Source organism: Tympanuchus pallidicinctus, unplaced genomic scaffold (assembly GCF_026119805.1).
Source record: "Tympanuchus pallidicinctus isolate F22 unplaced genomic scaffold, pur_lepc_1.0 scaffold1, whole genome shotgun sequence".
Classification (NCBI taxonomy): domain Eukaryota; kingdom Metazoa; phylum Chordata; class Aves; order Galliformes; family Phasianidae; genus Tympanuchus; species Tympanuchus pallidicinctus.
Genome location: NW_026294618.1, coordinates 3,315,231 through 3,339,509, shown reverse-complemented (window position 1 = coordinate 3,339,509; position 24,279 = coordinate 3,315,231). Strand labels below are relative to the sequence as shown.

Below are 24,279 nucleotides of genomic sequence, written 5' to 3'. Positions count from 1 at the left end.
CTGTGCTTCCATGGCTTCTCAAGGAGTGTGGAGTGAGGTGGTGCGCTCAGCTCTTGTGGCTGGAAGTACTCTAATCCTGTCTGAGGCCTTTTGCTGGTTGCAGTTGCTCATACTGCTGCAGAGTGGTTAATGTCATAGAATCACCAAGGTTGGAAAAGACCTACAAGATCATCCAGTCCAGTGGCCTGCCTATCACCAATAGTTCTCACTACAACAAGTCTTTCAACACAATGTATAAACATTCCTTGAACACGGTATAGTCATAGAGTCATAGGCTTGGGTTGGGTGGACCTCCAGATGTCCAACTTCTTGCTCAAAGGGGTTGGCCATGAGTTCACCGCTGGTTGCAGAGTCTCCTCCTTTGGAGATATCCAAGACCCAACTGGATGCCTGCTTTCCTGTGTAACCTGCTGTGAGGAACCTGCACTGAGGAGGTTGGATTTAATGATCCCCAGAGGTCCCATGCCTATGGTTCTGTGATTCTTGGGGCTTTATTAAGAGCAGTTATGACATGATGCTGGGGCTTCTTGCAGAGCAGACCCCTTAGCCATAGCTGTGCACTTCAGGATGAGGCCTTGTCTGTTCAGAAGTCATGTCCCCCTTCTGCAAACTTTGAGTATCAAGCAAGAAAGCCCAGCATTTCAGTAAATTGCACATTAAAACCAAAGAGTCATTGGGGGGTTCAGCTAGCTTAGAGAGCTGATGAAAAATCACCAGGGGATGCTGTTAATGAGACACATTGCAAGCTAAATAAAACACAATGTGTCTCTTTGTTTTGAGACTGGGACCTGGGAGCTATGCGTATTAAAAATTAATTTTGCCTCTGCAGTGGATTGGAAAAGCCTGCTGCAGGCAGCAACAAGTCTGAATGGCTCACAAGACTTGTGTCAGCTTGTGGCCTTCTTTTGTGCTGGTTTTGGTTGATTTCTTTGCACTGGCTCCAACCTGTGGTATGGGCTTTGCTCCTCTGCGGTGACCATAACTGGAAGGTCTGTGGCTACTCATTAATTTTCCTTGTGGCCATAATAAGGAAATAAATATACTGGGCTCTGGTGGGGTTTGAGGAAGGTCTGAAAAAATATTTGCGGTGGCATTCTTGATTTGAGTTTGGAAATCAGTTGTTTATGCTATTTGTTTAGTGACATGGTGAGTGGGCATGGAGGTGATGGTTGGATTAGGGGCTTTCGGTGGTCTTTTCTGACCTTAATGATTCTCTGATTCTATTGGGCTGACAGCAGCATCTGTAGGTACAACTAGAGAGGACTCAAGATGAAGATGGGGGAGAGAGATGTGATGAAGTTATTAAGAAATGAATGATTTGGTGGATAAGGACAGGCCAAGTGCACAAGGGGAACTTTTCCTTTTCCTTTTCCTTTTCCTTTTCCTTTTCCTTTTCCTTTTCCTTTTCCTTTTCCTTTTCCTTTTCCTTTTCCTTTTCCTTTTCCTTTTCCTTTTCCTTTTCCTTTTCCTTTTCCTTTTCCTTTTCCTTTTCCTTTTCCTTTTCCTTTTCCTTTTCCTTTTCCTTTTCCTTTTCCTTTTCCTTTTCCTTTTCCTTTTCCTTTTCCTTTTCCTTTTCCTTTTCCTTTTCCTTTTCCTTTTCCTTCCTATAAGGTCAAAGAAATCAAGTAGTTAATGACTTAGGTCAGGATTCAGCCAGCTAATAATGTAACTGGCCAGTTTTATGGAGGTATTTACAGCAGAGAAGCAAATGGATTTTTGCATAATCTGAACAAGTCAGGTGCCTGTATAGATAAAGCCCAAGGTACCTAAATACCTTGATGTATCTGACCTAGTGTTATTCACTTCCAGAGTGCAGAATGCTGCACAGGGGAAAAACAGCATTACTTGTATATGTCAGGGCAGCTATCTGAGGAATAAGGATTTGCAAGGTCTTGTTGCTTAAAGCAAGGCTGTGCCTGTAATGGTGAACAAGGTGGGCAGTGCTGGAGTCCACGTCCAGCTGCTGCTGATGGTGAGCTGATTCCATGTGAGTTATCAGCATGTGGACGGCCATGAGTACTTCTGGCCCCTTGGCAGGTGAACAATGCTCTTGCACACCTCTGTTTGAATAGGATTAGTGTTGGTGTAGGCAAAAGCTCCTAGAGTCAGTTTCTTAAAAACAAGCAAAATGCTTGCAGATTTTTAGCGTAACCTGGAGGAAGAGGTCAGCAGGGCTTCTTGAAGGTGCAGCCTAAGTTAGTGCTGGGTTTGGTTGTTTATGTCTCAGCTACTTCAGGATGCTAAAGACAGCCTTCTTTCACTTGCAAAGGCCTGCTGTGTCTAAGAAGATTGCTTGAAAACTGCTTACTCTTAGGTTTTGGTTTTGGACAATAATCTATAATCTACTTCCTTAGTATTTCCTTTCTTCCTTAGAGGACAAGGAATTCTGTCCTGTGGGCACTGTGGTGTGTTGTACTGTGTTAATAAGGATCAGTATAAGCATTTCCTTGGCTACACTGTTTAAGCAACTGATAGGCTCGTTAAAGCCTAGCTGAAACTCCCCAGTACTGTGAAGCAGAAACAGCTTTGAAGAGTATGCTGCTGGTGGGAAGAATTATGCCACAATATCTACACTGCTAGGTGAAATGGAGGTCTGAAAGAACATGGCTTAGAAATTTTGGTAGTGTTAAACCATATCTTCTGGGATTGACTCGAAGTAGACCAGACAACTGGAGCACAAGGAGGATGCAGAAAGAGCAGCAAGCCAGGCTCTAAGCACAAAGGGGAAGAAGTTGTTCCATTCTCGGAGCAGGACTCTGCTCTTAAGATCCAATCCTGAAGCACGAGTCTCTGCAGTGTGGTTGCCAACTGTGTTGTGAACAGTGCGTAATCAGAGCTCGTTGGGCTGCTGTGAGAATGACTGCTGTTTAACTACAACTTTCTACTTGCAGTTTTCTGCTCTGCAGACTCCTGTGGTTTACCAAATTAGCCCACCATCTGGCATCCCAGGTAAGGGACCTTTCTTCAGGCTGGGGACCACTTTAGTTATTATGTGATGTTCCATCCCATCTTTATTATTATTATGAGAGTTCTGTCTTGCTGGATTTAACACAGGCTTCTTCAGAATGTAATGCCCAAACTCATGCTGGCCAGGAAAATGGGTTTGCAGAAGGGGTCTGTTCCCCTGCATACAAGAGAGATGGGTAGTGCACTTAATTGCTCATCAGTTGAAGTCCACCCTTGGTTTTCAGTGTTTTCAGGTGGAATTCAGCTCTAGATTCGCATGCCTTGTAGTACAGTGTGTGTATGCAGGTTTCTTAGCTGGATGCTAGGCTTCCAACATGAGTAATGCCAAGTGTTCAGCACTAGCTGAGAAAAACAAAGCTATGTGAAGCTTGCAGATATGCTGCTGGACCAGAAAGACTCATTCCTTTTTGGACCCTCAGAGTGAGGATAGGGAGTATCAGGTGATTTAAGCTATCCGTGCTGACAGCTGAATTAACCTGGTACCCAGCATAGTAGGTGGAGTGTTGGGAGTGATCCAATTGGCCAAATGGTGGTGTTGGGGCGAGCTGAATTGTCCTTTCTGATCACACTGACCACACAAATTAGGTCTCTGCTGCCTATGGTGGGCTCAGAAAACAGCAGACATCACAGGATCTACGTATTTATCGACAGTGTAGATATGCAGGTTAAAATTTTGCTCTCTGAATTGATTTTGGTTTAAACTGCTTATTTGCTCTAAGTTTTCCTTTGTTGTACTGTATGCTAAACTTTGATATTGTTGCTCTTACTTTAGACCCTGCTTTAAGGACTTAATTTTAAGCACGTGTTCTAGTGTGTTGAATAGCTTGTCCTAAAGGTGAAGTGGCTGCTGTACACAGCACAGTGAGAATGGACTTTGTGCACAAACACCCATGCATGTTAACAATGCCCCTTTGGCTGCTTTGTGGTGTTCTGTAGCAGCATTTGGTTGATAAATGTTGAGGAAATGCCTTCAAAGTCAAATACCAGAGTTTTGCTGGGGAAAAAATAATAATAATAATAATTTTTTTTCAGTGAGAAAGGTGTGTTTTGGGCAAAGGGGAATTAACAGTCACCTTGAACTTGGATAGAGAGTAGATATAGGTGCAGCCAAATGGGCACCTCTCTGCATTGTTTTGCAAAGAATTTCTTCTGGAATTTCTTTTGTTCAGCTCACAAAATCTGCAAATGTAAATACCCCACTTTTAAAAGACACCCTTCTGTTTCCATTTCCTCTCCAACAGGAAATTTAATAGAGATCTATGGGAAGACAATTGCTGGGAGATATGAGACCCTGGACTTCAATGTGGATTATATTGATGGGTAATGATATATGAGCTGCTACCTGACAAAGTCCCTCTAAATTGTTTGCTTCTACTGCACTCTGCAAGAACAATAAATTGCAACCAGTTGGCCCAGAATTGCCATTTACTGCTTTTGTGCTTTATTGCAGCTCATGAGTTGGGCTCCAGCAAACTTTGTTAATCTAATTGCAACTGGTCCATTAAGCTAGTTGGTTTGTTTACTGGCAGCACAGTCAATCACAGCTCAGTGTGAATTTACTGTAATTGCATCTGGTTGCTGTAGATTTTATTTTGGCTAGCAAATTAAAATTTAACTAATTAAAATAATGTCAGAATCTTCAAGTTAAATAAATTTTCCCTTCCATTTGCATTTCTAGAAATATTGTTAGTTTGAAGGAGAAGCTCAAGTGAGTCACAAGACAAAAGCAGAAGTGTCTGGGGACAGAAAGCTTTGTTTTTCCACTGCTTCAAAACCTCTCTGGTCACTTCTCTGTTTTCAAGGGAGGTTTGAATTTGTTCTCTGCTGCTTCAAGGGTTGCACTCAACAGAGCAAAGCGGGTAGACTTTCAAAATTTTCTTGAGAGAAAGCAGCATAAACTTGACCAGTAAATAAATGTTCACTGGAACAGGTTGCCCAAGGAGGCTGTGGATGCCCCATCCCTGCAGGCATTCAAGGCCAGGCTGGATGTGGCTCTGGGCAGCCTGGGCTGCTGGTTGGTGACCTGCACACAGCAGGGGGTTGGGATGGATGAGCACTGTGGGCCTTTGCAACCCAGGCCATTCTGTGATTCTGTGTTTTTGCAACTAGCCATTAGGTTGAATGGAAAAGTTCCTTGCTGAGCAACTCAGCTCTTTGCCACTGCAAATGAAAGCCCAGAGCAGATTCCAGCCATACCTGTTGCACCCATTTATCAGCCTTTACTGGATACACATTAGCATCCTTTTGTTTGATGTTCATTACTGTTTTACCTGCCTCCAGTGGACCTGTGAAGTCTTCTATCTGTGGGAAGAAAGGCTGGTGTGCCTGCGTGCTCCACTGCTGGATTACTCATTTACAGCTCGACCTCCCCATAGCTAAAAAGGAAATGGCCTTGGAGTCTTGGCACACCAGGCAGGTTTACATCCCGGTTTCACATGAATACTTTGCCCATTTTTGGTTTGTGTTACCAAGTATGTTCCAGGTGGAGACTTGCACTTGACCGGGGCCATCTGCCACTCAGTAACACATATTCAGATGGAGGAAAAAAACCTTTTTTTTTTTTTTTTTTGTGATGTTCTAAAAGCATTGCTTTTGTCTTTTCAGGCTTTATATAGCATACAGTGGATCAGTGATGAATTAATCATTTTTGCAGCAGTGATTATTTTTCTGTTCATCCTTAGTAGCATTGCAGATGGAAACTATATGCTCATAAGAAAGAGGCAGGAATGTGTTTAGTGGTGCAATATAGCACTTGAACAAGGCTTACTTTTGTAACTAGAATGGTGAGGAGTGAACCTCTGCTTTCTGAACTCCTTGAAACATGGAGGTAAAAGGAGCCAGATGCAGCTGGAACCACTCCTAGTCATGGATTTGGTCAGCTGTTTGAGGGCACAGTCAACCTGACATGTAACCTTTGTGGAGCTAACATCTTAAACTTCTAGTCATTTGATGAGGATTTGCATTGGTAGGGAGCCTCTTGATGGTGAGGTACAAGGGATCTTTGCATAAGGGTAACCCCAAGAGTGTTCCTACTCAAGGGGAGATCCTTTCATGCAGTTGGCTGCCATACAGGAGAGCTCAAGGGGCTCTTGGGCTGCTTAGTACTGATAGGGTAAGATGGTTGACTCGTAGTGTTTGATATATGCTTACCACATATCTGCCATCAGTTCTTTCAGCCTGTAGTTTAAGGCAGGTCTGTGGTCATTACAGGTCTTGGCAAGACCTTCAGTGTTATCAGTACTGTGTTCACTCTCTGCCTGAGCAAGGCCTGGGGCATAACAGCCAGGCTGAGGGAGGAAAATGAAGGGGAGCACGCTGTCACAAGTGTGGATCTTAGCAAAGTGAAAACCTCACGAGAGGTTTTCAATTACTTATTTGCCTTAATTGCTTGTTGACTCTTCAAGAAACATTACCATCTTTTGCTTGTTATACTAATTACTGTGAATTTATTCCTCTTCTCTAGCAGAAGTTTTTTCTGCTATTAGGTGGGGATACGTGAATTTCATGTTAGGAATTTGACTGTTTTCAAGTCATCTGTCTTTATAATATCTTCTGTTGATGAAGTAAAGAAATGACTGGGCTCCATCTTGAAGCACTGTGGCTGTACCAGCCCAGTGCTGTATTGTGCTGCCTGGTGCTTCTGGAAGGTAAAGGTCTATCTGGGACCCAAACTGTCGATGCTTCGTGTTGCCCAAGGTTAGCACTGGTGTCTTGAAGGTGGGTTTTATCATGATCCTTATGAGCATGCAGTATTTAGTGTGCTTTACAGGGCAAAGTGTGTGTGTGTGTGTATATATATATACAGAATATATATGAAGGCAGCTCTGAAAGTAATGCCTCCTATTTTATTATGTTGGTCTATGACGTCAGAGGCAGATGTTGCTGGTATGGCAGTAGAGTTTGAACCTTCCTACCAATATCTCACTGCATTTTATTGCTGTGTGACAGACAGCAGCAGAGGGACAATCTGACAGAATAGCATCTGACATGGAAGTACATATGAAGTAAAGGTGTTTCACTGAATTCCTCCATGCAGGAAAAAATTGCACCCACTGAGACTCATTGATGCTTGCTAAATGTTTATGGACCAGTGAGCGTGAGTACAGTGAGGGGTGGGTGGTGTGGTTTAGCAGTGGAAACAACACCGGGTCACCTCTGCTGGTGCTGATTCTTGTGGGCGTGGAATGCAGGCTCTTGTTCATCTCTACTGAAAATGCATGGTTAATGCTAGCAGTTGTGTTCAAATTAGCATTTTGTAGCTGAGAATTGTCTCTGTCAAAGTGTTATTGCGTTCTTTGTAGCGGTGGTAGTTTCCACAGAAATAAATAGGAGGCATTGCTTTTGGAGCAACCTACATATGCGCAAATAATATATACACACAAACAAACAGTCTGGGCTCATCCTGCTTTTTCTAGGTTAATAAAGGCTAGATACAAGTGAGGGAGAATTCCTGACCGTTTTGAAAATACTGGTTGCTGATTTTAACAGAATCACAGTTTCATAGAATCACAGAATTGCTCAGGTTGGAAAAGACCTTAAAGATCAACTGCAAGCTAACCATGCTACCCTAACTACCCTAACTCTAATAACCCTCTGCTAAATTGTGTCCCTGAGCACCGTATCCACGTGGTTTTTAGACACATCCAGGGATGGTGACTCAGTCACCTCCCTGGGGAAGCTGTCTTATGTCTCATCTTTCTTTCTTCTTTTCCCTAGACCAGCTGTCCTTGTGGCAGAAGGAGATGGATGGACCAGCCTCTGCTCTTTTGCTGACGGGCAAGCAGGAAACATGTCAGTTGTTGACCTACTTTGGGTTTGTGTTGGTGTAAGGCCTCAGCACGTCTTGTGCATCAAGATTTTCTTGGCTTTTCAGTGAACTTCTCAGTTTTGGCATAATGTGAAGGACTGTGAGTAGCTGACCAGTCAGATAGAGTGGGTGAGGGCTGCTGGCTCGCTGTCGTTCCAACCCTCTGGTTATGACCATCCAACCAATTCTTTATTCTTCAAGCAGTCCAGACTTCAAATTCTTATCTCTCCAATTTAGAGATAAGAACGTGGTGCAGGACCATGTCAAAGGCCTTGTGCAAGTCCAGATAAACAACAACACTTGCCTCCCCTTTGTCCATCAATGCCACCATTCCATCACAAAAGGCCCCCAGACTGGTCAGGCACGACCTTCCCTTGGTGAAGCCGTGCTGGCTGTCTCAAATCACCTGCTCATCCCTCATGAGCCATAATGTGTTCCAGGAGGATCTGCTCCATGATCTTCCCAGGCACGGATACGAGGCTCACTGGCCTGTAGCTCCTCAGGACTTCCTTTCTCCCCTTCTTATAAATAGGAGTGATGCTTCCCTTTTTCCAGTCAGTGGGGACTTTGCCTGACAGCTGTGACTTTTCAAATATGATGGAGAGTGGCTTGGCAACCACATCTGCCAGGAAAAGGGCTGAGGAAAAGGCAGATGCTGTTCTGCTTACCCTCTGCACTCCTGAAGGACAACACTGAGTGCAAAGCTCACAGTCACAGGACTGTATTTCTATGCTGCTGTGGTGAGAACGTGACACAGCAAACACAGCTCAGCCCATATTTTTCTGGTGTGCTTCTCTTAGTGTCTGTGAGCTTTGGAAAAGCAATGCTGTTGCTACGAGGAAATGAGGAAAAAGCCAGTGAAATCAGTGCCAGGGCTTCTCAGTGAGCCCTCTTATTGGGTTGTAAAATTCCTCCTGCCTCCCAGGAGGGGAACTTAAATGCAAATTGTTCTGTTGATGATGGAACTTGTTGTTCCATGGCTCCCAGAGCTTGATATAGCACCAGCATAGCTTGCTTAATTGCTACTCATTCCTACTTGCAGACTAGGGGCATGCAGAGCAATTAAGAGAGACTTCAGAAAGTGCTGTCTTTTCTGGGAGCTTTTGCCTGGAAAAAAATTCCCATAGTCTATTCTACTGGTACAATTGAGTTTTAAGAGTGGGAGGAGGTGTGCAGTATCTCTGGAAATACTTGTTTATTGCCTATCCCCAGTGCAGACCATGTTTTAAAGTTAGGTCCTCAGTTGTACAAATCAGAGATTTGGTGTTGATCTAGGTCTGGTCCTCCGACTCTTCCACTGTCTAGAAATGGGCAGTGTGGTCAGTTTACAAATCCTTGCAAACCAGGCTTGGAGTGGGGTTTGGTTACCAAAATCCCATTGGTTTGCTTGGAAGTTTGGCGTTCAAATGCTTTTGAGGATCCAGCTCTTAGTGCAGCAAGGGAGGTGCTGGTTGGACCCTGGATATCAGGAAGAGTTTCCCTGCCCATAGGATAGTATTTCTGTGAGCAGCCTGCATGCATTCTCTGCAGCTCAGTGCCAACTGTGCTGCCTGCATTCCCCAAGCAGGAAATCCTTTCTGTTGCTGATAAGGAGTGGATTTAAAATGGGAAAACCACGGATGTAGCCAACTTGTTCTGTATGTGGTTGGACGAATTATAGTTTAAATTTGTACAGATCAAGTCATTGCATCATTATGTCCTCCTGATCTCCCCAAGCTGTTTTCCTATTTGATGCTGTTTCTCATCTTGCTGGAAATCTCTGATCTCCTGCTCAGACATCAGCTCCCTCTGTCCTATGTAGGTCCGCTCCTTCCGGAGGCATGGGTTTAAATTGCCCTTCTCAAGTTTAAGAAGCCAAGGCTTTCTGCTCTAGCTCATATTTAAAATGGGATTTCTGCAAGTCAGCAGTGGGATCACCTTATCAAAACAAGGATAAAGGGGGCAAATTGGAGTGATGGGATGCATCGACTTAAGCTGCCAATGGTCTCTTCTCCCTTGTTTCTAAAGGGAAGTGAGCATAACTAACTCAGATGTGAAAGCTTGCATTTTTTGATTAGATGCTTCTCACTGTGGTTTGATTTGTTTTGTCCCCAAGGCTCATCAAAGCCCTTTGTTTCTCCACAGCTATTCCATTCAGACAAAAGAAGGACTAGGAACCATGCAGTGCCGGGTGGAAGGGAACCACATAGGTTGGTGAGAGTGTTGGGGTGTGTGGGAGAGATCATAATTCTGCTACTCCTGCAGCTCTAGGGGAGCCATTACTTTTTCCTTTGTTATTTATTTCATCTTGTATGATGGGCTTAAGAGATAATGGGGGTCTTGAAGGAGATTCTCACCTTCCTGGCATGGCAAGTGAGGTCAGGTAGGATCCACAGGATCTGAAAGGAATTTTTGCCCTGATGTTCAGCTTGCAGGTATGTAAGAGCAGATCCACGCAATGTAGTATAATCTAAGTCTGGAAGCTTCCTACTTTAGTATTCAATTCAGTTGAAATGTGATTGAATATTGCCTCCAGACACTCCACTGGAAGAGAAGGATCTCCTGTAGGTCCTGTGCCACATCTGTCAATGCTGAGCAATTTCTCCAAAACTCCCAGGGAATTTTGGGTGGTTCTTGAAACCTGTATACAAGCCACTGAATTCAGCCCCAGTTACGTGTAGGAATAGGAATTTAGATGTCTTGAGTTGTGAGTTGAATCCTACTCCTGGAGCTTTCCTGAGGTGATGCAGCAGTAATGGATGTGCACCACATAAAGGCTTGCAGACTGTTTCAAGGGATTATTGGGTTTATTTTTATTTTTTTTGCTTTTACTTCCAAGATTTTTTGGACTCTTGTGGTGCACATTGAGGAATTTCTTTCTTAAATTGAAAGCTGAAAGGTCAGCTGAAATCAACACAGCTGTACTGTTATAAGAAAAGCATATGGAAGAGAAAGGGGGCAGGATGTCTGGACAAGGTTTGGTAGGATGTGCTCTTACTAAAGCTCTCCATGTTTTTGTCATAAAAGCATGTTTCTTTTCTCTCCCCTAGGGTCCCACAATGTCAGCTTCTCAGTGTTTAACAAAGGAAAGTAAGTAAAAGATCTTTTTTTTGTTGGTTTTTTTTGGTTTTTTTTCCCCCCTATAGTTTCATATGGGAGCACAGCTACATTTCTGAGTCCAGGATGAGTGTGTGAAATTTAATCAAAACTTGTGTTTCATTACTTAGACATGAGGTTTTGCTGGTTTGAGAAGATGACCATCAGATTAGGAATGAAAAGGGAGTGTGTTCCTCCCCCAAGGCATCTCTGTGATTCTAATACTTCAGCTTCAGTTACCAAAAGAGACGTAATCCAAGTCCAACTGAAAATAAAAGTGTCCACCCTTGCCAAAGGAAGGTCTGCACTAACTGAAAGGGCCGGGGATCTCTAACGCAGCTCTCTCTCTTGCAGGTCAGTGATAGACAAAGATGCTTGGCTCATGAGTGCCAAGCAGGAGCTTTTCTTGTACCAAACACATTCAGGTATTGCACTGACCCACCCCACTGCTTGCACTGTGCCATGGCAGTGCCACTGTTGTCTAAGGAAGACACCTGGTTGTTGCTCCTACCAATGTGACCTCATTTTAACATGTAGTTCTACTGGTGTGGTAAGTTTTGTGGTGGGCTGACTACACAAAGCTGCAGGCCAAGAATTTCAGCTATCCCAGCTTTATATGCTGAGGTTGGGTGTGCTGCCATGGGCTGTGTTCTTAATCTCCAGTGAGTTTGTGGTCCTCTTAAGGATGTCTTTGAACACTCTTTTGGACAGCATAATCTGAGAGTCAGCCAGGGTTTGGAATGGAGCTGCTGTCGTTATTCCTTGTATTGTCAGAGCACCAGCAGATTTGGCGTGTTGGATCCAAAGGCACTTTATATCACCTTCCCCCTTATATCATACTGTTTGGTAAGAATGCAGTGCTGGCCATAAAACCTGTAATGTAGGCCTTTGGATAGGCTAGTTCACTTCACCAGCTGCGAGGTGATGTTCAGTCACTCCAAGAATTGGGCTCTGGGTTAAAGGCTGCTGAACAGCAGGTTGCTGCACTATTATTTTAAAAAGATGTGGACCAAGACACTTAATAACTTCCACATGACATCTCTGGCTATGGGGAGAGGTCCCACCATGCTTTTGTCATTGTTTGCCTTTGTTTTGACCTGTCAAGGGGCTGAAATTAATATAATAATAGTAATTACCTTATAGGCTGTATCTTGGGAGCATGGCTCAGGAGATAACAATTTATTCTTTTTTTTTTTTAAAGAGTGTAGCCAATACATAAATGGATTTTGTATATTGTTTATAACATACAACTTGTTTCACCTATATATTCAAAACACTTTGTAAAAGAGGGTAATTTTATATCCTTACTTACAAATGGAGTAACAGTGTGGAATTAATTGTTAGCAGAGTACCTGGAGAAATGAGGTCTGCCAGGGCTTTCCAATAGGCAGGACTGCAGTAGCCAATAGTTAATGCTGCCGAAATGAAGTTAAATGAAAGTGAAAAAATTGAGAAAAGAAAATGTAAATCTGGACAAGCTTCTCTCATGTTTTTAGCCTTTTTTCAGATGATGCAAAAAAAAAAAAAAAAAAGTTTGTTTAAATTAGGACATGTGAGTGAAAAGTGAGTAAACTTCAACAAAGAGAAAAATAGGTTTCCAGTGTGGAATGGGGTGACTGTAATAAAGATGAGATCCTGTAAGATTCTCATAGCCCCAGTGTAGATATCCACCATCTGTTCACCTCCCTGCGTTCATCCCTGTGGGACAACTGGAAAGTGCAGTGACACCTAAACCTATGGGCTAAACTGGGAAACGAGTCGGGCAAGGTCAAAAGGATTAAAGCACTTAATGTCACTTTTCTTTCCAGAGCTCCTCAGTAGCACAGAAGATAGTATTTACAATCTGAGCATGACAGATGCAGTCACTGCTAAGTCACAGCCCAGGCATTCTGGTATTTCCCTGTTGTGTGGCCAAGTTACCGAGTGGTTCATTCCTGCTGTAATCTCAGCGGCTGCCGAAATCGCAGCGAAGGATCAGTGAAGCCTGTTTGATTCACAGGAGTTTGTTCCAGTTGGAAAGAGTGCAAGTGCACTGCTGGCTTTGACAGAAATAGGGCTGGGGTTCATCTTTCTTGTGCTTGTTTTCAGATCCCCCTTTTCCTTCCTCTGCAGAAATAGCCTCTGTGTTCCCAGCGGCTGGAAGTCTTGCAGGAGGAACTGACCTCACCATTACGGGGGATTTTTTTGAGCAGCCCGTGCAGGTCACTGCTGCAGGTAACAGGAGAAATGAGCCGAGGGTTTTTGTAAACATGCAAAGCCCATTCGACCCAACTGGTCTTCATGTGCAGTGATAACATGGGAGTTGCACTCAGCATCAAGGAAAGTCTATTTGGGCTATGGGAAGGAATGATTTTTCTTGGTTGACAGTACAAATAGAGGCTTCTAGCAACTCACTGCTGTCTTTTGGAAATGAAAGTTGGTTTATTGATACAGGCTGCCCCAGGGAGAGGTGGTGTCACCATCCCTGGAGGTGCTCAGGAGCTGTGGCACTGAGGGACATGGTCATTGGGCATGGGTGGGGGTGAGCTGGAGTTGGACTTGGTGGCCTTGGAGGTCTTTTCCAGTTGTAATGGTCCTCTGATTATTCTGGAGCTCATGCATTTCCAACTCTCTATGGCACGTTTGTCTCCTTTTCTTGCTGCCCAGGTGTCCCCTGTAAAGTCAAGCGTGTCTCTCCACGGCAAATCATCTGCACCACTGAGGCTGTTGGCAGGAACAGGATGCTTGGTGCCCCCCAGCCAGGTACAGCGTTCTAATAACCGAAAGTCCCAACAGACCAACACACGTAGAAACAGAGAGAAATCATCAAGACACTTGTTTTTCCAGAACACTAAGCTAGTTTATCTTAGGTTCATAGCAAGGAAAGCCAAAGTTGAAAGCTCAGCCCTCTGGGTGCAGATGGGCCAGCCCTATAGAGCTGGGAAAAATGAGGGGGGAAAAAGTATGAATGAATGCTTAGAGGACAGAATGGGGAACTAGAGCTGCTGTAGAGACTTCTGGGTATGTTGCCTGGGTAGAATGTTGCAGTAGGAAATTACTGTGCACATAATGATGCTCGACTTTTGTTGGCTATGGATCAGTTTGGTATTTCTTCCTCTGAGAGCAGTCATCTTAGGTTTTTTTTGGAAGTAGATTGGTCTTGGCAAATTTTTGTTCTTACTGGTGGAGGATTTCAAGGCACAGTGAATTTCCTAAAATGGGAACAGTATTCTACCTCGTAGAATAAAAAGTGAAGGAAAAAAATAAAAGTACCCCACAGATGGAGCCAATTTATTAATTGGTTATTAATTAGCCTCCTTGCACCACCAATTCTAGCATATGTGCTCTGGGATTGTTGTTGGCTGCTGCTGAGAACGCTTCTCTTTTAACTTTGTAGGAAATCGGGGGCTTCTCTTTGAAGTCTGGGATGATGCCTCTGATCTGACAGAAGCAGGGCCTGGATATAGATGGCAGTTTGTACCTAGTGCCCAATCCCCAGTAAGATTTCTGTCTGCAGCAAAGCAGTCCTTCAGGTACTCGGTGATCTTAAAAGGGTATGAAGCTGTGGCAATCACCTTTAATAGTGTAAGGTGTAGCAGTAACACATGACAGCTCTTTTCAGCAGAGCCTGACTTCATAGCTCCCACAAATCAAAGAAAACCCTCTGCTCTGAGGTCCTTTTGAAGCTCAACATATTCAGCAAAGTACTTTATTTCCTCCCTTTTTTGCTTTCCCTTGGTGTTCCGCTTGGCCTCGATGTGCTGTGAAATAGCATGAAAGAAATTGCTGTCAAGATAGAAGGGATTCTACTTAGAGGCTGCCTTGGGTTGGAGATTTGGTCACATCCATAGCCCTTGTTGGCAACTGCAGCCATAGATTGTCCTCAGTTCCGTGAAGATGTTTGAGCCATGTTGCTGCCTCTTGGGATGTGCCTAGGAATGGCTTTGCAATGTGCTGGACATTTCCATTCTTCTATCACTTCTGTACTTTCCTCTTGGATCCTGAGGGATTTTGAGCCTTTTCCAGCCTGTTGAGAAATAAGACTTTGCTTGAGAAGAAACACATAGAAAAGATGTTGCCTACAACAAAGCCATGCTTATCTTCATGTTCTCAGTATACATGTGGAGGTTGGTTGCTGGGTGGTGGGGATTTTACAGTAACTCTTGTGTATGTTATGGGTGTTCTGCTTTTGCTTAGCTCCAGGCTTCGTGGATTTTTTGTGGCTCCTCAGACCAACAATTACACCTTCTGGATCCAGGCAGATGGTCCGGCATCTCTGTACTTGAGTCCATCCCAAGACCCACAGCATAAGGTATTACTCTTAGCAGGGAGAAAAATAAAGCAGCCGTGACAGGGAAGGGCATTAATTAAGGACATTTCAAGTGGGGGATTACCCCAGCACGGATTGCCTCGTTGGCCCCTATTATGCATCTGTTGCAGAGTGACACTTTCTGTGCTGTTATTTGACGTTTTACACCTGGCCCTATGGGCCATTTGTCTCATGAAACGTATGCCATTGTCTCTAGAGTCTTCAGATGTCTTTTCCTGCAGACATTTTCATCTGTGTTCTAGGCTTGTGAGGTAGAGAACTGAAGCCATTATGAAAATCTACATGAAGAATTGTTAGTGGGGCTTTTATGGACAACCATAAGAATTGTCTTGTTTATGTTATTGAGCCCTAAATCAAAGATCTTTGAGGTGATGGCTTTTTGCTGTGGAATAGGAAAGAATGTATTGAAACATCAAGCCACTGCTGTCAGCTCTGGTTTTGGAGCTGAACGTACAGTGTTTTGGTATTGTGAAATTATGAGTGATTTGGTTCATCTGGACACAGGTGAGAATTGCTGCTCTCCCAGCTGGCAATTTGGAATGGTCTGGAAAGTGGGTGAAGAACTGGAGCGAGAGTTGGCAGCCAAAATCCCAGAAATTTGAGCTAACTGCTGGCCTGAGGTACTACTTGGAAGCTCTGCATCATGGAAAGGCACCCAGCAATGGGATGAGAGTTGGAGTCCAGATACACAACACCTGGCTGAATCCCCAGGTGGTGAACAACTACTACATTGAGAGACATGAAATTCGGGCTCGTGCCTTGTATCTTCCAGATGTACAGGTCAGTGCTGGGTACTTGACCCCTGTAGGACAGGGACTTTGGCATAGATGGCCTCCAGAGGTCCCTTTTAACCTGAAGAATTTCATGGGATGTAGACTAACCCTGATGCAATGAGCTCGGATAGGTCCTAATGGTAAAGATGTTGTCACTTACGCATAGCAGTGCATTCCCACTTTTTGTTGGCCTGCTGATTTCATAGATAAATACTGCCATGTAGCTGAAGGTGTTTGTGACTTTCACACTCACTGCCAGGTGGGTATTTTTATGGTGCATTATAATTTGCCCATGTGTAAAGTGCAGTCTGCTTTTGCCTTGCTTGTTACTTTGTTCTTGATGCTAATTCATGACAGTTTGGGGGTAGTTTCACTAGTTGTCACTAGTTGACAGCACACTCAAAGGGTTTACGATCAGATCAGCTCTGTGTTGCAATTGGGTGATATAAACTTTCAGCTTTCAGTGCTCAGCAGTGTGGGAAGTTGTCATAGAATCCTAGAATAGCTTGGGTTGGAAGGGACCTGAAAGATCATCTAATTCCAACCACGTTGCCATGGGCTGAGTGCTCCCTGCCAGCCCAGGCTGCCCAGGACCCATCCATGGCCTTGAGCACCTCCAGGGTTGGGGCAGCACAGCTCTGGGCAACCTCAGGGCTGTGGTCAGCACCATCTGTGGCTATCAGTCCATCCATGCAGGTCACGTATCCCTCGTGCTCCTGTTAATTTGGGAACAGGAACCCCAGGCACGTGTCAGGAGAGTCCATGGAGAGCAAGCACAGTTTAAGAAGGGATTCTTTATTATTAAATTTATTACAGAAGCTTTGAAAGGGCAATATGTTTGCTATTAGTTCCTCCTTGGTAGAAAATCCACATAGCAGACTTGACCTCTTTTTGAGAGTTGTACCTGTTCTCATCTGTTTGTTTCTTCACTTGGCAGATGCTGACTGTGTCTGGCACGGGATGGTTCAGTATCTCCTGGAGCAATGCACCCCGCAGAATGATCCACACAAATTCCACTGCTCATCAGGTAAGTGTCTCACCCTAAAGGATTTTAGACCTGGAAGTTCAGGCTCTGTCTGTACTGAGCTGAATAGAATCCATGCAGCTGTGACAGTGTGAAAGCTCTACTGGAATGAGCCAGGCATCGCTGTACTGTGACCACTTCTCACTTTTTGTTTTTAAAGGTCCAAGCAGCAATAGAGGAACTCCTTTCAGTTGGGTGTGACATTGAGCCAACCTCTGCTAAAATACTCTTCCGTGATGGCTTTGAGAAACAAGGTAGTAATGTAACAAATAAGTATTTAATGTGGGAGTCATTTTCTGATGTAAATGTACTCAAAACCTTCAACAGAAGTAATTTTGTGCTTTTACTGGATTTATTTGTGTTTATTCTAATGAGACATATTACATAGAACTAATATTGCAAACGTGATAAATGTATTAATGAGAGTCTTTCTGCAATAATTTCCGTGACAAAATCATACAGCAAGAAGCTGATCAGAGCAGGTTATGTTTCAGTGTTGGAAGCGTTAGGAGTACAGGCAGAAAAGGCAAATCTTTGGGCATGTGAAATTATTCATGTCTCATAATGTGTGCTGGGGAAGCAGATCTGGAGCAGCCCAAAGCGACAGCTCAGACTATAGCCTGATGATGAGTCTTTTGCTTTTGGTGCTTCCCAGTGACTGAAAAAGTGAAAATCTGTGCTACTCTTCACATTCAGGCAAGTGTTATATAAATAATAATAATAAAAATACTTTTTTTTTTCCTGATACTAAAGTATTACGTCAAACTCATTCCAATTTATATCTCTGATAGCAGTAAAATACAGTAAAATATGCCAGGACCTCACAGTACATCCTTGTATTCAGTGTAGACAGAGAGAATAGGACCTAGCCAGGAATATGTGTGTTTGGTGACTGACTCATCTCAGCAGAGGAAAGGAATTAATTAAACTGGAGAGAGAGAGGGAAGCTTTAGGCAAAAAAATGGAAACATCATTTGGATGTTTTTTGTCTAATTACGTGATCTCAGTGCTCCAATCTTGCCAACAAAAGAGTTGTGCCAGGGGAGGATCAGACTGGATATTAGGATAGAATTCTTCTTTGGAATAGTGGTTGAACCCTGGAATAGGCTGCCAGGAGAGGTGGTAGGGTCAGCATCCCAGGAGGTGTTCAAGAAATGTTGTCCAGTGGAACGTGGGTGAGTGGGCAACATTGGTGGTAGGTGGATGATTGAACCGGATGAGATCTTTTCCAACCTCGATGAGTCTACAATTCTATGAAGTATTTTCAGCTCTATGACTTTCGTGAGCATGTTTTTTTCCCAGGGGTGTCACTGTATTCAATGTGATGTCAACAGCTCCAGCACCCTTTGTGTCAAGAATCACGGTTGCCTCCTTTACGTATTTTCTCTTTATTTATATATTTAAGACTACTGACCTCAAATGGCAGGGTTTTTTTTTCTCTCATTTTGACAGAAAAGATGATTTATCAGTGTCTGCTGTAGGGAGAAAGCCTCTTCTACACTAGAAATGAGAAATCCTAGCAGGTTTTTGGTAACAAGGTTGATAACTCAATGGAACGGAAGTTGAAAAAGTGAGGGCAGGTTCTCAGCTGCTTAAATGTATCAATCTCTAACTTTGCCTGAGTGTTTTTTGAGAAGGAAAAGTGGTTTCAATCAGTCGTACTCTATCTGGCTTAAGATGGTAGCATTTTCCACAAGGTTTTTCTGGTCAGGATTGGGATGTAATGATTAGTGTAGCATGCTCAGGTTGTGGTTGGACTTGATGATCTTTGAGGTCTTTTGCAGCAATTCTGTGATCTATCCTGCCTTAAACTAAGGATCAATGCCCTGTGAATGTTCATAACTTACCTAGGCAGAACACTGAGGAGCAGAACTATTAGATGCAATTGTTTTGGACCTCTGTTTTTGTCATTTCCATGAAAACTTTGACTACCTGTTCTCTGAAGCCTTTTTAAGCCTCCCATCCTGTTGTTTTTTCCTTCAGGTACAGAAAACTCTGTCACCACAGAACGTGTTGTCTATGGAACAGAGCCCTTCTGTGGGAGGTTCAGTGCTCGCAGCCCAAGCCAGCTGGTGAAAGCTTCTCCATCATCTCTACAAAGATACGACCTTACTGAGTACACACATGTAAGTGCCTGCTCTTGCTGAGTAAATTGTAATTATAAACACTGCTCTGTTTACGTGAAAACATTTTTCTTCATTTTCTTTGCAGGTTTGTTTTGCACATAAAGGCCACATGAGCAACGTCCTTCATATCTCAGTGTCCTACACCAACCTTTCCTTATCTTCAGTGGAAAGAAACCTCACCTGCCAGTGGGATTTCGATGGCAGTGACCCCACAAGGTAACCAGACACAGTGCACAGAGATGACATTTTCCAAAGAAAGAGGGTGTTCTGGGAGAATGGGGAGCAGCAAGTTCTTGTTTGTCTAAAATGATGGTTGGACTGGATGGTTTTATAGGTCTTTTCCAACCTTGGTGTTTCTGTGATTCTGTGCAAAATGAATTGTCAGATGGGGCGAACTGATGGATGCTCTGTCCCTGTGCTGACGTACCTGGAATGTGCTTCTGTTGATTTTGAGGACTATATGAAGAGATGGGCACATTACTATTTCACCATAGTAATGTACACTGGCCTGGAGAGTTTGATCAGTCTCTTGTTAGCAAAAAATACCAGGAATTTTCTGTAGACATTAACTTCCTGTTTTGTTTTGGGTGGTGATTTTTTTTTTTTTTTTTTTTTTTTTTCATTATTCAGTGGATTTTCTGATGTGAGATAAAAATGAATTTTTTTGTTGTTGTTGTTGTTTTTTTTTTTCTCCAGGGGACTTGTGGTACCATTAGAAAGTTGATGTAGCTCTTGACTTTCTGTTTTTCAGCTAGAATATATGGGTGCAAAGCGCCACTGATGGGGAGCACTATGGGCAGTGTGAAGTTGGGGGCAGGCACATCTTAAGAAAACATCTTAAGCAAACAAAAAATAATAATAAAAAAAAATAAAATCCAAACCAGCAATCTGAAGAACTTCAGAAAGTGAAATTGGAATCTTAGCTTTCATAGAATCACAGGATTGCTTGACTTGGAAAAGACCTTTAAGGGCCATCTGTCCAAGTCCCTGCACTGAGCATGGACACCCACAGCTCCATCAGTGCTCAGAGCTCCATCCAACCTGACCTTGGCTGTCTGCAGGGATAATCATCCCTCACATTTCTGGATTGGGCCTTTGTCTTCCTCACCCTGTCCCACACAGGCTAGCAGCATCCCTGTACTCCCAGGGTACTTATCATGTTTCCACTGCCTGTGCACGTTCTTCTTGCTTGTTCTTCTCCAGTTTGACCAGCACGTCCCAGTGCAAACTTCAATCCTGATGTCACCAGCCAGTTCACTGCTGCTGGTGAGCAGTAGGTCCAGTACTGCATTCCCCTAGATGGGGCTATTGTCTGGCTCAAGAAATTATCCCTGATGCATCCCAGGAGCCTCCTGGATTACCTGCAGGTCACCATGCTATGCTTATCGATTGGGTCCTTCCATTTCTTTCTGTGTTCTGTAAGGCTGGGTGTGGGCTGTGTGTGTACCTCTGGAAAGCAGGAGGGCGGTTCATGTGACATTACTACGTGATGGAAAGAAATAGGGACCTTGATTAGTTGTCTGGAATTTTCAAGGGGCCTAAGCTTGGTATTGATCTCTGTAGAGGAGGATGCTGAAGCAGGGATCTAATGCTTTATATCTTCCAGAGAGACTTGTTGAGTGATCAGATGTTGTGTGCAGGTAATAATAGCGTCATCTGAGTTCATCTCCAAATTCATTCACTGTAACTACCCAGAAATAAAACAAAGGCTGTACCACTTTGTCTTCTAGCTGGACGTTCTCCTGCACTGACCTCTGGACAGGGTGTGTGAGTCGCTCTGTGCCTCTCCAGGACCTTCTCATCAACACCCCGGTGCTCGTACATCAGATTGACTTGCTGAGCATCCAGCAGAAGGAAACCACTGGGTTGTTCTACCTTGATGAAGTCATCATCACAGACAGAGCTGTGACTGGTAAAGGAACCCATTTATTCTTTCCTGTGAATGTTGCTGTCACAGAGTCGTATCACAGCATGGCCTGGGTTGCAAAGGCCCACAGTGCTCATCCAGTCCCAACCCCCTGCTGTGTGCAGGGTCTCCAACCAGCAGCCCAGGCTGCCCAGAGCCACATCCAGCCTGGCCTTGAATGCCTGCAGGGATGGGGCATCCACAGCCTGGATGTTTCCATGTTCCTTCATAGAGAGCTTTAATGACAGAGCTAGTTAAAACTATTTTGAAGGGGAAGGCTGTTTCATAACAGGCACAGATCTTCTTCCTTTTTTTTTTTTTTTTTTTTTAAATTAATTTTTGCAGAAAAAGATATCAAGAACTAATTGCCAAACATCAACACTCTTGTTTTATTTGGAAATATTTCTGTAAATGTAACTCTTGAATGCTGTTTCTCAAACAAAAAGCACTTCTTCCCCAAACCAACAAGATACCAGCTCTAAAATGGAAATAACCCAGGCGTGATTACATCAGTTCTCCTGACTCTGGTGGGTGCTGATGCTCTTTTTCCTTTCAGTTTCTCAGAGGGATCCCAACCCACGTCGGCTGGGTGGGCGGATAATAGAGGCAGTAACTGTGGTGGGGTCTTCTCCTACTTACAATGTGTCCTGGCTGGTGTCTGGTTGTGGTGCAAGTCTGCCTCTTCTCTCCCTAAGGTAGGAACAGTGTGATTCTTTCATATCCTGTAATAATCATTATGAATTCCCATGGAGCCCTTTATCATCTCAGAGGCTGTGCAGAGTAAGTCTGGTCCAGTGTAGAAATCCTTGTGCTCCCTTTGGCATTTTCCTCTCTTTGTTCAGGCTCTGCTCAGATAGCTTCACTAAGATGTCCACAATGCATGTGAGATGCCTCTTCCCTAAGATGTCTGCAATGTTTTCAAGCTCCTAAATGGTGGATGTAACTTGAACATGCATTGTAGGTGTCTTAATGAGGGTATTTGCCTCTGGTGTTGAGGTTCCATTGTGTGATTGGCTGTCAGTTGCCTAACTAAAGGTGTTCCACATGCCCTGAGATATCACAGAATCGTGGGGATTGGAAGAGACCTCTGGAGATCATTTAGCCCACCCCTTGCTAAAGCAGTTTCCCTAGGTTGCATAGCAAAGTGTCCAGGTGGATTTTGAATATCTCCAGGGAAGGAGACTGCACAGCCTCTCTGGACAGCCTCTGACATTGCTGTCACTCACACAGTAAAGAAGATCCAGTCTTTCCATGTTCCAGTTTGTGCCTTGTCCCTACTGGGCACCACCAAAAAGAACCTGGCCTCATCCACGTAATACCCTTTATTTATAAGCATTGATAAAATTCCTCCAAGCCTTCTCTTGTCCAGGCTGAACAGCCACAGGACTCTCAGCTTTTCCTCAAAAGGGAGATGCCCCAGGCTCTTCACCATTTCTATAGCTGTAAAATGCACAGTAGTCCCTACCAAGGATGTTGGGCTATAGGGAAACCTTAGCCCTTCATGGAGATCAGGCTTTCTCTCGCAGTAACTCTGACCAGTTGCCATGTTGAGCAATGGAGGCCCACCTTCTGTGCTTGTTTACTGAGATGGTTACTGTTCTCAGAGTCCCCTGTACATTTATACATTTATCCCCTATACATTTGAGGCAGAAGCACAGGTTAAACAGATCAGAGAACAGCTTTCAAGGGCCAAACTGGCAAAGAATGCAACTTTTACAGGGCTTTTGTATTCTGCTGAGTTGGGAACGACCTGATGGGACCAGGGCCAATGCAAGATAGAGGCTGGAATGATGCAACCTCTAACCCTTCCACTGTGAGCAGTTGGTTCAGCTTGGTTAATTCACCCCAAAGTCAATGTTTAGATGTTGTCCTGAGGGGACATGGTTTAGTGGGGAAATATCGGGGGTAGGTGAATGGTTGGGCTGGATGATCTTGGAGGTCTTTCCCAGCCTTGATGATTCTGTGATTCTATGAACTAGCACAGCATAGAAAGGTTTGTCTAAAAGTCTCACCTTGAAAAGCAGAGTGTAATCACCAATGTCAGGTGTGGTATTTTGGCACAAACCACCAACGGTGAAGAAAAGGATGAGAATGAAGGGAGATGTCTGAGGTTTGCATTTAAGTAGAGGCGCAATTGAGGGAGAAGGGATGTTTTTAATTCTGTGTGCAGCCTTCATGAGGCTGGCATTGGAATGCTATGTGCAGCACTGAGTGCATTTGTCAAAGGGCTTTAGAAGAACTGGGAAAGAAAGCCATAAGCATGATTATGGAACTGAGGAATATGCCTTGGAGGGAAAGGTGTAGGAGGCGCGATGTGTTCAGCTTATCAGAAAAGAGGATTAAGAGATAAATTGATTACAGTCCCTCTCATCAGGAAGAAGGGCTTAGTTCTGCATCTCAGAGGGAGGTGTAGGAGAAATTGAGGTGTGATGCTGACTCCATGTAGATAGAAGATGGAAATGATCACAAGCTTTAAAAATGGGTGCGCTGCTCTTTGGGTATTTTCAAAACCAAACTGTTTTTTCCTTAACTGAGCACATGCTGTGCGGTGCTTTAATGCACCTTCCTGGGATCAGGAGGAGTATGATCTAAACGTGCTGTGCTCTAAACTGGCTGCTGCAGGTCAGACAGAAGATCCAGTGCTCCTTTGAGATAGAGATTCCTGAAATTGGCTCTGCAGGATTTCGGCTGAGCTGGGAGGCATGAGTTGTTCTCTGTGCTCTTAACCACACGGTGGCATCGCTGTACCACAGAAAGTCCTTTTTTTCTTGGCGGAAAAAGAAAGCGAGAGAATTTTATTGGCGTGGTAGGAAATATTTTAAGTTATGGAAAATTAGGCTTTGGATGATTTCTAATGTGAAATAGCAAACTCTGCTTGCAGTGAGCATCTCCTCTTCGAAAACAGGCTGAGGGAGCTGGGCTTGTTCAGCCTGGAGGAAAGAAGGCTGCAGGGTGACCTCATGGCAGCCTTTCAGTACCTAAAGGGAGCCTACAAACAGGAGGGGAATCAACTCTTTGCAAGGGTAGATAACTGCAGGACAAGGGGAAATGGTTTGAAGTTGAGGGAGGGAAGGTTTAGGTTGGATGCCAGGGAGAAGTTCTTTACAGAGAGAGTGGTGAGGTGCTGGAACAGCTGCCCAGAGAGGCTGTGATGCCCCATCCATCCCTGGAGGTGTTCAAGGCCAGGTTGGATGGGGCCCTGGGCAGCCTGGGCTGCTATGAAATGTGGAGGTTGGTGGCTCTGCATGTGGTGGGGGGTTGGAGCTTCATGATCCTTGGGGTCCCTTCCAAA

At 44.0% G+C, this 24,279-nt stretch overlaps 1 protein-coding gene across 6 annotated transcripts in view; it reads left to right on the top strand.

The window, feature by feature from the left end:
- The window catches only part of PKHD1 (PKHD1 ciliary IPT domain containing fibrocystin/polyductin), a 244,911-nt gene that overhangs the window by 6,195 nt on the left and 214,437 nt on the right, over positions 1 to 24,279 (top strand). For all 6 annotated transcript variants that reach the window (XR_008208610.1, XM_052690766.1, XM_052690757.1 and 3 more), the window contains 17 exons: positions 2,892 to 2,949; positions 4,209 to 4,287; positions 7,684 to 7,758; positions 9,899 to 9,963; positions 10,804 to 10,843; positions 11,204 to 11,274; positions 12,962 to 13,063; positions 13,496 to 13,591; positions 14,226 to 14,361; positions 15,026 to 15,140; positions 15,663 to 15,938; positions 16,869 to 16,958; positions 17,116 to 17,209; positions 18,939 to 19,081; positions 19,167 to 19,297; positions 20,812 to 20,993; positions 21,544 to 21,682. Coding sequence is in view for 5 of the 6 variants with exons in the window: in XM_052690766.1 (XP_052546726.1) it covers positions 2,892 to 2,949; positions 4,209 to 4,287; positions 7,684 to 7,758; positions 9,899 to 9,963; positions 10,804 to 10,843; positions 11,204 to 11,274; positions 12,962 to 13,063; positions 13,496 to 13,591; positions 14,226 to 14,361; positions 15,026 to 15,140; positions 15,663 to 15,938; positions 16,869 to 16,958; positions 17,116 to 17,209; positions 18,939 to 19,081; positions 19,167 to 19,297; positions 20,812 to 20,993; positions 21,544 to 21,682 (1,892 nt within the window). In the remaining variant the exon portion in view is untranslated. The remainder of the gene's footprint in view (positions 1 to 2,891; positions 2,950 to 4,208; positions 4,288 to 7,683; positions 7,759 to 9,898; positions 9,964 to 10,803; positions 10,844 to 11,203; positions 11,275 to 12,961; positions 13,064 to 13,495; positions 13,592 to 14,225; positions 14,362 to 15,025; positions 15,141 to 15,662; positions 15,939 to 16,868; positions 16,959 to 17,115; positions 17,210 to 18,938; positions 19,082 to 19,166; positions 19,298 to 20,811; positions 20,994 to 21,543; positions 21,683 to 24,279) is intronic.